At 49.2% G+C, this 16253-nt stretch overlaps 6 protein-coding genes across 6 annotated transcripts; 4 read left to right on the top strand and 2 right to left on the bottom strand.

Annotated features, from left to right (window-relative positions):
• Positions 1 to 3: 3 nt before the first annotated feature.
• B0J16DRAFT_373772 (major facilitator superfamily domain-containing protein) lies at positions 4 to 2029 on the top strand (the record flags this gene model as incomplete). The annotated part of the gene is made up of 6 exons (XM_046130546.1): positions 4 to 344; positions 395 to 522; positions 575 to 1009; positions 1067 to 1111; positions 1161 to 1712; positions 1770 to 2029. Exons 1-6 carry the CDS (start codon positions 262 to 264, stop codon positions 2027 to 2029), a joined length of 1503 nt encoding a protein of 500 aa, XP_045981715.1. The 5' UTR covers positions 4 to 261.
• Positions 2030 to 2800: 771 nt separating this feature from the next.
• B0J16DRAFT_322021 (uncharacterized protein) lies at positions 2801 to 4033 on the top strand (the record flags this gene model as incomplete). The annotated part of the gene is made up of 1 exon (XM_046125677.1): positions 2801 to 4033. The coding sequence occupies one exon, from the start codon at positions 2801 to 2803 to the stop codon at positions 4031 to 4033; it is 1233 nt and encodes a 410-aa protein (XP_045981714.1).
• A 453-nt stretch (positions 4034 to 4486) lies between these two features.
• Positions 4487 to 5539, bottom strand: B0J16DRAFT_386339 (uncharacterized protein; the record flags this gene model as incomplete). The annotated part of the gene is made up of 1 exon (XM_046131565.1): positions 4487 to 5539. The coding sequence occupies one exon, from the start codon at positions 5537 to 5539 to the stop codon at positions 4487 to 4489; it is 1053 nt and encodes a 350-aa protein (XP_045981713.1).
• Positions 5540 to 6980: 1441 nt separating this feature from the next.
• B0J16DRAFT_373771 (major facilitator superfamily domain-containing protein) lies at positions 6981 to 8690 on the top strand (the record flags this gene model as incomplete). The annotated part of the gene is made up of 5 exons (XM_046130545.1): positions 6981 to 7205; positions 7256 to 7398; positions 7451 to 7616; positions 7665 to 7837; positions 7892 to 8690. The coding sequence occupies 5 exons, from the start codon at positions 6981 to 6983 to the stop codon at positions 8688 to 8690; spliced, it is 1506 nt and encodes a 501-aa protein (XP_045981712.1).
• Positions 8691 to 11024: 2334 nt separating this feature from the next.
• B0J16DRAFT_270363 (Sodium/hydrogen exchanger family-domain-containing protein) lies at positions 11025 to 13017 on the top strand (the record flags this gene model as incomplete). The annotated part of the gene is made up of 4 exons (XM_046123543.1): positions 11025 to 11073; positions 11187 to 11255; positions 11307 to 12006; positions 12120 to 13017. 4 exons carry the CDS (start codon positions 11025 to 11027, stop codon positions 13015 to 13017), a joined length of 1716 nt encoding a protein of 571 aa, XP_045981711.1.
• A 1565-nt stretch (positions 13018 to 14582) lies between these two features.
• B0J16DRAFT_386336 (uncharacterized protein) lies at positions 14583 to 15695 on the bottom strand (the record flags this gene model as incomplete). The annotated part of the gene is made up of 1 exon (XM_046131564.1): positions 14583 to 15695. One exon carries the CDS (start codon positions 15693 to 15695, stop codon positions 14583 to 14585), a length of 1113 nt encoding a protein of 370 aa, XP_045981710.1.
• Between the last annotated feature and the right edge of the window lie 558 nt (positions 15696 to 16253).

The following is a 16253-nucleotide window of genomic DNA, read 5'->3' as shown; positions in this document are numbered from 1 at the left end:
GGTCTGGACGTCAAGTTCCGCGGGCTGAGATATCAGCTAGAGGCTTGGCCTGGCTTCACTAGTCACAAACCCCGGATTCTCACCCCAGGTTTTTGCCTTCTTCCCCAGACCCCAGATCCGTTGTCTAAACCCCGCTCTTGATGTCCTGACACGATCAATCGAGGCCTTGTCTGTATTAACTACTATAAAGAGAGCAGTCCCAGGGACCTGGTTCTCGCCTTCATCTCGTCATTACACAGCTTTCAATTGATCCTCGCCACGATGGATCCCAACGCGCATAATGAGAAGTTTCAGAATGACACGGCGTCCAACGCGTCGGAGCCGGTCGTCGGCACCGTAAATAAGTAAGAGCAGTAGTGGGTGGTGGTTGTGAATGTAGCGCTGACTGTTGAAGTGTTGAGAACGCCCAGTACTACATCGACCCAAAGGCAGAGGCCAAACTTCGTCGCAAGATTGACTGGATGATCGTTCCGACAGTCTGTTTATTATATCTCTTTTGCTTCATCGATCGCGCGAATATCGGTAGGCCAATCCTTCCCTGTTCTGTGGTGCAGGTGAATTGACGCGACATCAGGAAACGCACGACTCGCAGGTCTGGAAGACGATCTCGGAATGATCGGAAGCGACTACAATCTCGTCCTCTCAGTCTTCTACATCTCATACATTATCTTTGAGATTCCAGCGAATTTGCTCTGCAAATACATGGGACCCGGCTGGTTCATCCCACTGACGTCTTTGGGCTTCGGACTCGTTTCCATCTTTACAGCTTTCGTGCATAACGTCCCTCAGATTTGCGGCGTTCGTTTTGTCTTGGGTATTTTCGAAGCTGGTATGCTACCCGGCATCGCGTATTACATGTCTCGATGGTATCGACGTTCAGAGCTCACGTTTCGCCTGTCGCTGTATATCGTGATGGCACCTTTGGCGGGTGCTTTTGGCGGTCTTCTTGCGTCGGCGATCTTGAAGCTTCCGAACTTTGGAAGGTTCCAGAGTTGGGAGATGATCTTTGGTAAGACCCAATTGATATGGTGTCGGATTATGGCCTTCTTATACTGACTGTCATAAGCAATTGAAGGAATCATCACGGTCGCATTGTCCATTATCTCATTCGGTAGGCCTTATACATTGTGCTTGTCTCTCATCAAGCTGACACTTACTAGCTACCCTCACCGACCGACCCGACACAGCGAGATGGCTATCAGAGGAAGAGAAGACAATGGCGATCAACCGTATCAAAGCTGAACGCCTCGGTACAACTGAAGTCCTGGACAAGATGGATACAGCCAAGATCTTCGCTGGCATCCGCTCGCCACTCACTCTGTCAACATCCATGATATTCCTCCTCGATAACATCACCGTTCAAGGCCTTGCTTTCTTCCTTCCTACCATCGTCCGAACCATCTATCCCGAACGATCTACCATCTCTCAACAGCTCTTCACAGTCCCACCATATGTTGTTGGTGCCTTCTTCACGGTTCTCATCCCAGCTTTCAGCTACAAGATGGATCGTCGACAGATCTTCATCATTCTCTGTGCGCCACTCGTGATGGTCGGTTATGCCATCTTTCTGGGCACTACCAATGGCCAAGCGCGTTATGGTGCTACCTTCTTGGTCGCTAGCTCAGCATTCGCTCTGGCGCCTCTAACAAATTCGCATATCAGCGCCAATGTCTTGAGTGACACGGCGAGAAGCGCTGCGATTGGAACAAATGGTAAGTTTTCCTGTAACCAATCCGAGCGTCTCAATAATACTGACTTTTATGCCACAGTCATGTTCGGCAACATCGGTGGTTTGATCTCAACATGGTCCTTCGTCAAGAGCGACGGCCCCAACTACCCCATCGGCAATGGACTGAATCTCGCCACATCAAGTACCATATTGGTCTTGGGTAGCTTGACTTATCTCTGGATCAAGCGGGATAATAGGAAGCGGGCGAATCGGTCTGCAGAGGCTGAGTTGGCTGGAATGACTCAACAGCAAATTCAGGATCTGGACTGGAAGAACCCTAACTTCAGATGGATCACCTGATCTGATTTCGCTTCCTGATATGTAAATATTTCATACATATTAAATTACGTCAGTTTCCACATTCGGTGGTTTTGCTTATCTAGACTTTGCTACGTGGCTGGTCATGAGCCTCGACGGGCAAAGTCACGGTGATCCCGTATCTCGGTCCGTTGTTCAGTCGACCGCCCATTTATCAACCTTAAACTCCTGTTCTTGAGCGGGGTAGCTAGTAGGTCGCCACTCCGCCAGTGATCTGACAGCGTCATGAGAGTAAGTTCAGCACTTGGCATCGTGATTGATGTAGCGCGGCAATATGGCGGTTGAAACCCCGAAGGATCAACCGCTGGAAGACGAAGAGACAAAATAGTTGGAACATTGTACGGGAGTATTTAGGCTACTCTAATTTGGCACCGTAATTCTTGAGGACCTACCCAGTAGTTGTGGTCACCACCAATGACGCCATGAGCAGCCACGTAACGACCAAAGGCCTGTCAAGATGGTATTGTGGCCATCCATCTGGCAATGCAATAATCTCGTCAAGCCACAGACTTCCTACACTTCGGTTAATTATCGTGCTGGCTTTTGCCTCACTCGTCTTCACCATTCAAGTCGCTCTCTTGATGCAAGCCCGAGGTGCTTCCATCGCGTCAGTGGGCTGATCAGATATTCGGCGGTCCCTGATGTGTCCTCTTCTTCCCCTGACCTGTATGGCGTATAAGTAGAAGACAATCCTCCCTCATGTCTACACCTAACTTTACATCTCAACACAACCTCAAATCTTCTATCCGCAAGATGCGTTGCATTCCAATCTACCGCGTGCTTGTCGTCATAGGCCTCTTGGCCTGTGTCGTCTACTCCAATCCCATCGGACGCGTCCCCAGCGTCCGTGTCCCAAGCGTTCGTGTCCCCCACGCCGTTGTACCCCCCTCGGGCCCCGGCGTCAAAACCCCCAACTACAGTCCAAAAGAAACAGAGGAAAAGAAGAAGGCCTGTGGCTGCGGTCACAAGCGATGGGAAGGGTGCCTCGATCACAACAACCACGGTCGCAGAAGCTTGGACGTACCAGAGAATTACGGACACCACCAGCACCTAAGGGATGGTGCATCTCCCAAGGCCAAGGTGTACATCGAGAAGAGCGACGTCAACCCCGAAGAGAACAACAAGAAGGGAAAAAAATATCCAAAAACCAGAACTGTCGAGGAAATCCGTGAACACTTCAGAAAGAACAGGTTATTGAAAGAGCTACCACACGAAAGGCGATTCCAAAGATCATTCCCAACAGCTGATGCACACATTGAGAAGGACGAAATCAAGCCCGAAGAGAACAACAAGAAGGGAAAGGATTATTTATTGGTCAGAACTGCCCTGGAATACTTTGCACGCATGAACAGATTCGGGCCGGTAGGGATACCACATAAAAAAGGATCATTCCCAAGAGGACTATATCCCAAAGGGCAGGAATACGTAACTCCTCATCACGACAAACTCACCTATGATGAACAACAAGCCCTCCATGCAGTCAACGTCACCATCGAGCAGAATGGCAAAGACCCAGTTGCCATTAACATCATCGTCCGGAACAACAGCAAGATGAACGTCACCATCATGGCACGCAACTCAGTCATCGACAAAGACTCCTTCCGTCTGGGCTACTTTCATGTCTCTCCCGACGACACGAAGATCAATTTTGCGCCCCAGAGGGAGGAGGAAGAGTGGTATCACACACCGAGGGGCAAATACACAAAGCCTTGGGAACACAAGCATAACAAACACTATTTGGTGAATGATCTGGTGCATTTGAAGGCTGGGGAGACTGTTCAGCAGACCATTCCTATTCCCAGTGGGACTAAGGAGGAGCAGGAACAGTGGTTCAAGATGATTCGCCACGGGAAAAAGATCAAGGTCTATGTGGAGGGCAAGTGGTTTGGTATTGGAGCCTGGAAAGGGGAGCGACCTCACTGGTCCCAGGACCTTGACTATGGGTTCAAATCCAACACCATCGAGATGCAATTGCCCCCAGCTTGACCGAGACCCTACAACCGAGGGAATCTCATACCAATAAGCTCGGACTCCCTGCAGAGGAGGTGAGAGTTTAGGTATTGTGTTAACTTTGAAACAAGATCAATAGGGCTTGAACACAACTCTATCAATAAAGTTCACACAGTTTCTCATCCTCAGAATATTATGATCGGTCACCTCACATTACGGCTTATGCCACTGGTAGTTGATATGATGTCTGTATTAAGGAATTGGTTCCAGTCTCTGTCTATGACCGTAATGCTGCATTATCCTGTCCAACTCAACATCATTCCATTGCCTTCATGCAATTCTCGTAGTAAACCTCTTTCTTTTTCCTTTGTCGTTCTACTTTTCCGTGTTCTTTTGTCTTTTTCCTGGTTGAGACCAAGGTTGATCTCATATGGAGTCTCCCTAAATGCAGGTAGGGGGACGGAAAGGGCATCTCATTCATCGATGCGATTAAGCAGAGGTCCCATTTACCCGTGCAACAGCAGCCTCTGTCTCATTCCAAGGCGTGCTGAAAGGAGTATAAGCTCCAAGCTCCTTGAGCTGGTCATTGGTGGGGAGGATAGCATGGCTGGCCCACCAACGAGTCCAGTAACCCTTCATAGGGTTATCGGTCATGTTGCCGAAAGCCTCCTCCTTGGTCTTGGCCCAGACACCGTACCAGTTTCCCTGGATGAGCATTCGCTTCCAGCCCAAAAGTCGGAGCGACTCCATTGCCCTCTCCCACAGCTCAGGCTTGCAAGCGTTGTTGAATACTTCCTCAGAGCGTTGACAGGTGAAAAGGGTAACTATTTGGGACTCGGATTCGCCGGGGTTGAGCTGGACGAGCTCATCGATGGACTCGGGTCGCTTGGGGATCTCTTCGCCTGGCACGGAGTTCATGCGGTACTTTTCGCCAACGCGACCGAAGAAATGTCCCCAGAGCTGGGTCTCGATGGAGTAGTAGCCAAGCTCCCAACCTCGCTTGCTCAAGGGAGACCACTCCTTCCAGAAGGTGATGGGGAGAGGAGTGGGGTTGTGGACAGTCATGTTGACCTGGAGAGGGTTCATGGACACGAGCTCAGCCCCGATAGTGATGTTCTGAATGGCGGCACCCTCGTCACCAGGGATGATCTTGTAGTTAGGCTTGGGGTTGGGACCGTCGGGGTAGTAGGTGCAATTGATAGCACCACCCATCCCAGGGACCTTCTGGTTCATGGTAGGGGCAGTGCGTCCATGGAAACAACCGCCCTCGAAGCGGAAGAATTGTTCCCAGTAGTTGTCTGATCGTGCTGAGAGCACAGCGGCGCCGTGACCATAACCGGGCTTACCTTCAACTTCGGGATCATAGTTGTCGTCACCGACAACATGGTGGGGGTGGAAAGGGTAGCCGGGCATATCCCGAACATCGACAGAGTAGGCTTCGTCTTGCTTAGCACCACAGTTGGAACGGCCCCACGAACACTGAGGAGCTGGAGAAGCCGCCGACAGACCAGCAAGGGTCAGGCCAAGAAGAGCGAAACGCATGGCGGAGTAAACTGAAGGGTGGTTCAGGATTGTGATTTGTGTGGGATGGGTTGAGGTGATTGCGAATGTGAAAGGGTGAGATTTCTCTTCTCCAGGAACTGGGCGAAATATTCTTTATATAGACAGAATAATCCAGGGGGGCATGAATTGGCTTGACTTTCTGCTGCTAACCTTTTCTTCACCTTTTGGACAATTTACTTTCCAGAGGATTAGACCTTATCAACATTACTATCTAAATTTTGGCAATACCACATCCGTAGATACTAATTTGAGGTATGAAGGATGTATCATGGTAAAGAAGTTGGAATAAAGTATTGAAGGCTCCATATCCCCATACGTGGCCACACCACTTCTTCCGTCACGATAGTCATCGCCCCGGGAATATTCTGGCCACCTTTCTGAACTTAAACCAACTCATGTGGCTCGCCACCTATCACTACGTCCCATCATATAAACTTCAAGCAGAACCTTCTACGCCTTTCTGTTTCTTAACATGGATCCCTCTCGTATGATGGCTTGGGAGGTGGACCTTTTCACGCCAACCAAACAACAAAAAAGCTTCTAGGTGATCACCAGCCTTCTCAATTCTTGCCAGCTCACACTATCCTAGGTTTTTACGACGGCAGATCCGCAATGGCGCATTGAACAAAATAACCTTGAAACGATCATGCTGATTTTAAATCGCAGGGCACAATACAGGTGTGTTATCTCGTGTAGGTTTCGCTTGGGCTGCACGTGAACAAAGGGCAACACGTCGTCCTCAATGTTCGGCTTGTAAGAAGCGCAAGAGCCTCACCCAAGCAACAAGGTCTGTTCTTCTCCAGAAATGGGCAAAAGCTTCGGCCTGAGGATCTCATAGCCCTTAGTAGATACGTTATCGCTTAGGTGCTGCAATAACGGGCACCTTGTGGATGTTCGTCGTCTTCCATCTTCCAGTCTGTACTCTTGAGACGACGAAGGATCATTCGCGAGTCAATACCCCCTCTCATCCTGCCAAGCCCTGTAAACGTGAGTCGTTAATTGACCGATACCATCTGCCGTCATTAATCTCCATGCCAAGATACGCATCCCACGTCATGCAAAGGCACCTACGCCTTTCTCTCCGCATCTTCTCATCATCAATTGGCCGCCTACTCCAACGGATCCCTTCCGCCTGAGATTGACCGGTTTTTTGCCCTTTGTTCGGTAGATCACTTACCGTTATTTTCCTCTTTCGTACAAGTCCATGCTACCTTATTTCAAAGCGACCCAATGGCGATGGTCGCTTTCAAAGCCATATCGTCACTTGATTAAGCTTTTGCTGATCCCCCGCATCCTTTACCCCGTGGGGGATCTTGGCATTTGTGATGATGGGAGATAAAAGCGATGTCTGCTGCGCTGTTGTCGAGCGCGTTTCTGTTTTCCTCTTTTTATCAATTGGGTAGAGCGAGCTGAGGTCAAAATGGCTGCATCAAACAATTATAACGTCCCGACGGGTGACGAGTCGAAACGCGACGATGATGTCGCGCGCAATGACCATATCGAGAGAGCAGAGACAACGGCAACAAACGATGACGCAGTGTTTTCCAAGTTTCCTAAGATGGACAAGGTCGATGAGTTTGGCGCCCATGCGAAGACTGATCCAAGAGAAATCGCGTTGGTGAAGAAGCTGGATAGATACATCCTTGTGAGTGTCCCAGCAGCAGTATCTCATGTCCGTCGGCTAAAAGAGGCTAGCCCATGTTATGGCTTATGTACCTCTTCAATTATCTCGACAGGAACGCTCTCGTCAATGCTCGCCTCAATAATCTCGAGGAAGATCTGGGTCTGGTAGGAACACAGTATAACACCTGCGTCTCCATTTTGTTTGTCGGATACATGTGAGTCTCTTTATCTAACTGCCGGGCCTCTTCATGGCTGACGTCTTTCCAGCGCTGGACAAGTTCCAAGCAATATGCTGATCAACAGAGTCAAGCCATCGTGGTACATGGCCGGTTTCTGTCTCGCCTGGTCAATCGTCAGTCTTCTGACCTTCTTAGCAAAAGACTATGCGAGTATGGTGGTACTGCGATTCTTCCTTGGTGTGACTGAGGCTCCTGTAAGTAATCCCATGCCAGAGGTTCGAGCGACGACTAAGGATGTTTAGTTCTATCCCGGAGCTCTGTTCATTCTCGCCATGTTTTACACGCGAAAGGAATTAGCCGTTCGACTAGCCATTTTCTATACGGGTAACATGGTAGCCAGTTCCTTCGCTGGTCTTATCGCAGCCGGTGTCTTTGCTGGTCTTGATGGGACTCATGGCTTGGCTGGTTGGCAATGGTAATTATACTGCCCAGGTGATATTCACATCCGGTCACTAACATTTGTCCGCAGGCTCTTCATCATTCAAGGCGCTCTGTCGATCGGGACCGCCATCTTGGCATTTATCTTCTTACCAGATCACCCTTTGACCACTAGTTGGCTATCCGAAGAGCAGCGACAGCTGGCGCACAATCGTATTTACACCGACACTACCGACGTACGAGAAAAGACGAGTGTTTGGGTCGGTCTTCGCGAATCAGCGACCGACTGGCGAACATGGGCACTATGTCTCATGTACAACCTCCATCTCTCATCCGTCGGCTTCCAAAACTTCCTCCCATCCGTCATAGAAACGTTAGGCTACAGTCGCACAATTACTCTGGTCCTAACATGTCCACCATATCTCCTCGCCGCCATCGTGAGCATCGCCATGGCCTGGACCTCGGGCCGGTGGAACGAGCGCACGCTTCACATCACTATCTGCAAGTCCATCGTCATGGTGGGCTTCATTATCGCTGTGTCGACACTCAACCTCGCCGCTCGGATGTTTAGCATATACCTCTTTGTGGGTTTCAGCTTTGGCATCAATAATATTATTCTTGCGTGGATCAGCGCGACTGTTGGACAGACTAGCGAGAAGAAGGCGGTGTCACTGGCGATCTGCAACACGTTTGGAAATTTGGCCCATGTCTATACGGCCTATTTGTGGCCTTCTTCAGATGGGCCAAGATATACAACTGCTTGGGTTGCTAGCATTGCTTTTTCTGCGGGCGTTGTGGTTATAGCTTGGGGGTTAAGGCTTCATTTGAAGAAGCAGAATGAGAAGACGAGGCGGGAGCATCCTGAGGTGACGAACTTTTACGTTTACTAGAGAAACTACAGGATTGACGTATTGTCTGGATTAAAGAAAGTACACATCAGCCAGCGTTGAGAAATGTTTACACTTGGGGTTGGAATTACCCTGTAGCATCTCTGTTTTGGAGATCGGCACTCGCAAGAACGGACCATGACCCTTGAGATTAGTTTTATTATAAGCTTAATAGCATCCTTGGCTTTTTAGATCGTTTTACCTCAATCGTTTCAGCTGATGAGATGGTGGCTCGTGTGATGAGTGTAGGGCCGTGAGTAATTGGATTGATACCAAGGTGATGATCTCACGAAGCGGGTCCCGTGCAAATGACATTGGCATTGAATAATGGCATTCTCCGAGCAGATCGACAATGCCTTCTCTTAAGATACGAAATTAAAATGCGATAGATAAATCTCTTTTATTATAAATGCCTTCAAAGATAAGAATGTGCAATTCCCATAGCTTGGCGACGGTATGCCGATCTTGCGCCACGAACTTGGCCTGGAATGCCGGGAGATGATTACGAGGTCCAGTTGTGTTTTACGATACGGCAGTTTATTAATGAGAATAATAGAACGAAACCTATGAAACGAAGAATATCAAACACTGATTTCAGGTTTAATCTCGGTATGTTGATAGTTGATGGCTATTAATAACGGTGGTAATATCTATCTATCGCGAGACTCGACGATAAGAGCATCAACATTGTTTGAAGGGGGCCCGGAAGACACGGAGATTATTCGGACACAACAAATTGGATAATCAGGTGCTTTATCTTTCCACTTGTTCCCAGGTTATCGCGGTCAAAGGAGGTAACAGACAACGTAACGGATGACCTTGGCGGTCTTGTCGCCCCACGCTCGGCGTCTTGGCCGGAGCCACTATTAAGCAAGCTTAACAAATAACCTTAAATGCCCAGCAAGCGCCAAGTAGCCGCCAAGCGCCAAGCGCTCATCCCAATCTATTTAGACGACCTCTATTCGTTGCATTGACGTGGCGCCAACGTCATGGTCGGATGGTCTAATATCATTGCTACAAGCCAAGAACTGATGGTTTGAAAATTGTCACACGGGGCTTACTAGAGTCTTGTCTGGTGTCTTGTCTTGTGTTCTTTTCCTGTATCTGTCCCATCCCCCATTCTCTGCTGCCCTTTCGCTCTCCCCGGTGTCGCTCTCCTTTGCCGATCAGTCTCTAAACTCTTCTTTCCTTCTGCCAGCACACAAAACAATTTTGAAGCATGAGCCTCAGTCCCGTACGTCAAGTAAAACATTGATCTACAGTGTTTCGTCAGCTGTCTTATCCTTCAGCCTCAGTGACAAAGCCTTATCGTAACCCGCAGATGCTCGGGTACCAAGTCAAGGCCAGCCACATCATGCACTGAGACGAAATAAGGGAAAATGCAGTGTCCAGTACAGCAGTAGTGTCATGACTGTATAGATCCAGAAAGGAATATGCCTCATCCTGCCACATTATCCGGAACTTGACTCCATCGGTCAAAGAATGACATGTTTAGACTCCACGATGGAGGTTCTGACTGACTTGCGGGCTGCGGGTCGTTGGCGTAGGCTCTGCAGGCGTACAGCAATACCACTAGCGGTATAGACAAGAAAAAGAAACCCCGGGATTTCCTGTTTTTAGCGCGACACCGTTTGACATGGCCTGCCACCTTGAATCATCCGCGCAGATCGTGTGCTCTAGCACTGACTCTCTTCATTCCCTTGTCCCTGGGACCCCCTGATATCCCCTAGTCTGCTTCTCCGTCGTCCATTTCTGGTTTCCTTCACCTTTGTGAGGGATTTTCCCTGCCCCCATCACCCCCATCCTCCTCTACCGCCGCTAACATGATTCACTGGGGACGTGCATTTCTTCTGTGCGTTTGTCCCCGTTGTACAAAAACCTTTCAGGACCCAGCTCGAGGCAGCTACACAAAGGACAGGCCCTCTTTCTGTTCGCTTGTGTGTGCAACATTTCTACGTACTCTCTTGCCTCCAGAGTTCAAATACTCCATAGCTGCTGCCGAGTTTTCTTGGTCTCACTTTTTAAAAGGATTGTCTCTTTTCTTTTCTCCTTGCTTTGCTTCACACCTTTCATGTCTTTTGTCATTTAGGATCTGTGTCGTCGACACGCTCTTGGCAGCGACTGATCTTATACCGCACATTGTCATCTCATCACACCACACAACGTTTGCTATTTCATGAAGCTTGGTTCCTCGTGGGATATCATCCTCTCATACAAAGACAAACTCTGCAGCCTGGCGCCGCAGATCTGAGTCACAAAACAAACAAGCGTCATCAAACTACAAGCACTTCGACAAGCCGCATTTTATACGATTCGTGAATACGAAAAACCGCCATAATGCCGACACTCAATTTGTCGGAGCTCAACGTGGTGTTGGCAGTTCTTGGTATGTTTCCTCGCATCACCAAACCATGAACAGTCTTCTGGGCAACCCCTTGGCACGAGAAATTGCCTAGATCTTGGCGAACCTTGGCGTACTGACACTTCAATTTCTTGCAGGTGCCTTTATGACATTGTATGGTGTAATATCCGTAAAGCTCAAGCAGACATGGTACCTCGGAGAAGCCTGTAAGTATATCTCGCTATCGTCCTGACGGTGCGTATTCTAATTTGGGACAGTGCCTGCTATGGTGGTGGGCATAATACTCGGCCCCGTATCGGCCAAGTTTCTGGACAGTGAGAAATGGGGCAGCGCCGAGCCTGGCCAGACTGCAGAGATTGCCTTGGGCCTTATGCGCGTGGTCATCGGCGTTCAGATCGTGATTGCAGGCTACCAGCTGCCCGCAAAGTACAACATGACCCGCTGGAGGGAGATGTCCATCTGCCTCATCCCTGTCATGACCATCATGTGGCTCTGCACCACTGGATGCATCCTGGCTACTGTTCCCAAGCTTCAGGTCCTCGGCGCTATGGTTATCGCCTCGTGTGTTACATGCACCGACCCTGTCCTGTCCCAGGCTGTGGCCAAGGGTCCGTTTGCAGACAAGTATGTGCCCCGACATCTGCGAGAAATCATCTCGTCTGAGGCTGGTGCCAACGATGGATTCGCTTTTCCCTTCCTGATGCTTGCAACATACATCATGAGGCACGCACATGAGGGTCCTGGCAACGGTGAGGCTTCGACCAATGACACTGGAGCTGCCGCGAATATGCTGTTCGTCCGTAGTGGCGAGGACGTCGGCCGCCTTGGAGGAGGCGTTGGTGAGGCCATGAAGTATTGGTTCGTGGAATGTTGGCTCTATTACATCCTGCTGGGTATCGTCTATGGAGCCACAGTGGGTTACGTCTCATGCCGCGCTATCAAATTTGCGCTTAAGAGGTACGTTTCTCTTGTTTGTTTCTTTCCCTGCCCGAGCCCTCCACCTTTTCCAGTGGAGCAGAGACGCGCAGGGAGACCCTCTTTACAGGGAACATGAGCTAACAATGTGACAGGTCATGGATCGATGAGCAATCCTACCTGCTGTTCCCTGTCGCTATCGGTCTCTTTATCCTCGGTACCTGTGGTGCTATTGGCACCAACGACCTGGTTGCCTGCTTCGTCGCTGGCAACGCCCTCAACTGGGACGGTAACTTCCTCGCCGAGACGTATGCGCGACACGATGAGGTCAACCACTGTCTTGACGTCCTTCTCAACTTTGGTGGATTCATGTTTATTGGAACTGCTATTCCTTGGAGCGAATTCCACGACCCCGATGGCACCGGCCTGACAATCGGCCGACTCTTTGCCCTCGGCTTCATGGTTCTCGCCTTTCGACGTATCCCCGCCATTCTTGCCATGTACAAGTTGATGCCCAAGGTGTGCCAGGACTGGAAAGAGGCACTCTTCATGGGTTATTTCGGACCCATTGGTGTAGGAGCTGTGTTTTACCGTGAGCACATGCGTCATCTCTTCCCTCACCCCGAGAACGCAGACCAAGAAGAAAAGGACCTCCTCGACCTCACCGGCCCCGTCGTCTACTGGCTGGTTTTGTTCTCCATCGTCGTTCATGGCCTTTCTATCCCAGCCCTTAACCTCATTTACCAGTGGCGCGGTATCGAGCCGATTCAAGACGACGCCGTGTCAATCCGTCGCAAATCCTTCACCATGGCCACACCTACCAACGCCATTACTGCCGACGAGGAGAACTTCATCGCCTTTAACCGTTTCAGTCGTCCCGATCCCAACTCACGCGCAAACTCTATGGTACTCGGCGGGGAGATTCCTCCGGCGGTCCACGCGCGAAACGAGTTTGCTACATTCTCCGGGACGCATTCCGAGGAGGATTCTGAGAGGGAACGTGAAGAGGCGGAGAAGAGACGCCGTCGACGAACCATTCAGTACGATGTCTAGATTTAGCGTGCATTATAGATTTTCTACATTCATTTAAACAGGCGTATAGACAGCGATCAGTGCAGTTTACAATACAAATAATACTTTCGTTTAAAAATATGGCCTTCTTGATGGTCTGCATTTATCGACCAGTGCTTGAGTCTTCCTTGTCTACGGAACCATGCTCAAGACGACTTGCATTCGGATCTACGTCAGTGTGCAGGTGGATCTTGCTCAAAATGGAGTGGCGATATAAAATTGCTGATGGATGCTGACCCTACGAGAATGTTCTCAATCCGTGGAACTGTCACAGGGGTCATGACATCGTGTCAAAAGTTGTCGCAAGTGATCAGACTCCCCGAAGAATAACTCTCAGACAGGAAAACGAACTCCTGAACAACGACTACAATTCACTCACTCTGCGTATGATGGTAACTTTCACGCTAAGTGACTCTAGAAACCGCGGAGCTGTTACACCGTGATACGCCAAGAGCAACGCCAAGGTAAAGTCAGACTTGGCTTGTAGGGTGATTGAAATGCCAACCCTGGGGAAAAGATTGGCAGATTCGATCCAGAGGCCCTAGCTGAGTTTCTAAGAATAGGCGTTTCTCGAAGGCGTTTTATTCGGATAATGGGAGTACGGGATGTGAAGTCGCTGGCGAGATGGCTCTTCGAACAGCGAGACTTCGCTACGGCTGGGGCCCTGACGAGAAAGTTACTGCATAAGGGTTTGTATTATGATATCAATAATCTTCTACAGAAAGAAGAGGGTTATCGGCATGGGAAAACCTCACTTTGTCAGGCATGAAGGAGTGCGGCCAGATCGGCTTGGCTAATGGAAGCGGTTTACCAGTGTCTACATCACATCTAGATATCTTGCGTTTATCCTTGTCATCACCCTTCTTGAATGGTATTTGTAAGATATCCTTGCTGGAGATATGACATAAATACCTGCGAAGAGGTGGCAACCTCTTGCACATTACCTTGTCAGTGGCGATTCCTTCATAAATCTCTTGCCTTACGATATCGGAAACTTAAGTTTGCCAAGACAGATCTTTGTCCATTAAGGACCTGTATACCATCGCCAAAGATGGCACCTGCTACAGCATTTGCATCGTTGCTGGGAAGGACGTTGAGAGCCAAAGATTGAGATAAAAGTACAGCCCAAAGGGCCACCACATTCCTCGAGAATTTCATTTCAGTATAGGGTCGATGATCAGAGCCGGAGCCAGCGCAATCCATAATGTAGGCGTTGAGTGTACATATGGTTTTTAGCTGAGGAATAATTTCCACCGGTAATTTAATTACTTTTACGCTTGTAAGTGACACCCACCGGATATTTGCTTAGCTTACTGAGTAGCGCACCGACAGTTGCTGTAGCTGCAGCACCTAAAAGCTGCTATTGGGGTTGGGGCCTTGATTTAGTTAGTAAGGGGCATATTCTTTCCATCTGTTAAAATGTTCTAGATTCATGTTTCCTGACGTGCCGACGTGCCCCGGAAGATTCTCTCCGTTTGGAATTCAAGATTTATTACTTACAGAATGTCACCCTAGTATCTCAATTTGCAGCTTCCAGCCAATCCAAATTATGCCCGTTTCCACTGTTGTATGATGACATCCCACTCGGCCTGAGCACTAGCCTGCTCCTTCAACGTATCCTCCCAAGTCTTCAAACAGGAAACCCACGAGCTAACAAACCTTAACTGCCGGCATTGTTCAGTGTTTAAACGCTCCTCCCGTGCTCTGCTCTCCAAGGAGACTACTATTTCTCTCTTGGCCATAGATTTGGCGACTACATCCCTCGGTTTCGTCTTGTTTCGGTGTAACACTCCCGAGTGCTCTGTGATCAATCCAGCATATTGCTCATGAAGGGCATCATGGACCTCTCCTAGCTCTTTTTCCCAGTCATACATCTCCTTTGTAGGTGACAATATCGCATCATCCTCTTGGGCTACCCTTCTGTAGAGTTCTTCACGCGCGCCCTGGTCGGCTATGTGCTCGAGAGAGCACGCCACGGCATGCTGTACTAGGAACCGTTCCACGAGAGCCGCTGCGGCGTATCCAAAATTTGCACCGTTATAATATTCGCTGCCCATAGTGGTAGGAACAGCGTTTTCCACGGTTGCTTGGGTCACATTGGCAGCAGTATCTCCAGAATTGAGTGCTGCAGAAACAGCTTCGATTTGAGCTCCGGCACCGTGGAATGCACCGTCGACAAAACCGTTGGGATTCGTTGTAGCCGAATCAACCACTCCTTCGACGCTGATAGGAGGACCAAACGATAACCCTTGTGCGGTGGCTCCTTCGACGCCCATGCCTGAAATATCGCTGAGTGCACATGAAGTGCCGAAGCCAATTCCAGCTGTCAAGACACTAATGACAATAGGTATTGCACGATCTCGAAACTGGCACTGATAAGGCGTGATGCCGTACTTCTTGATGATCTTGTTGATCACATCGAGCTTCGAGCAAGCGACCCAAAGTTGACGGAAGCCTATGCCGGATGTGACAGACGATAAGCCCATGGTAGGAACAAGGAGCAGAGCTCCCATTCCAACTTTGGTCCAGTAACCGTATATCTGACGGTTCTTTAGGACTTCACGCTCACGAACCTCATTGATGCGCTGGCTTGCAACAAGCGCTTCGAGCTTGTTGGTGTACTCAAGGCTGTTGAAGTAGAGGGCGTCTGAGAACCTCATTTTGTATGTGTTTTTGAATAGACATTCTTTATGAAACCGCGGAAAACGCCTGCTTTATATCTTCACATCTACCACTCCCATTTGAGGCTTAAGCAGCACCATACGTGCCCAGACTCTCATCTGCTGTTCAAATCATACCATGGCGCTGTGATAGAGGCGCCAGATGGCTTTAGTAGCGCGACGTCATGAGGTTGAAGCTATACATATTTGACAGCATCTCTGGAATGTGACCAGGATGTTGTATGTTGGGTTGTAGCTGAGTGAGCTGATCATTATCGTCAAAATGTGGAGATATCTCCGTCTCTATACGGGGATAATATAAACGCCACAGCCACCATCATACAAATCCGTCTGCCGGTGGAACACGTGCTCAACAATGTTTAACTTTCTTATGAAGCTTAAAGCTAATACCATAAGATTATTCGTGCTAGGCTTAGAGAGATGTCTCTATTCGGACCAGGACTGACCTTTCCTGGCTTCGTGATCCGTCCAAGATCGGAGACTGAGGAAGAGGAATGAATTCTGTAGACCGGCATCTAAAACATCATTCGACAAATT

The sequence above is a fragment of the Fusarium flagelliforme genome (genome assembly GCF_020744385.1).
Source record: "Fusarium flagelliforme strain FIESC 12 MPI-CAGE-AA-0113 chromosome Unknown B0J16scaffold_5, whole genome shotgun sequence".
In the NCBI taxonomy this organism is placed as follows: domain Eukaryota; kingdom Fungi; phylum Ascomycota; class Sordariomycetes; order Hypocreales; family Nectriaceae; genus Fusarium; species Fusarium flagelliforme.
The sequence above is the reverse complement of the archived record's forward strand: the minus strand, read 5'-3'. Positions and strand labels throughout refer to the sequence as shown.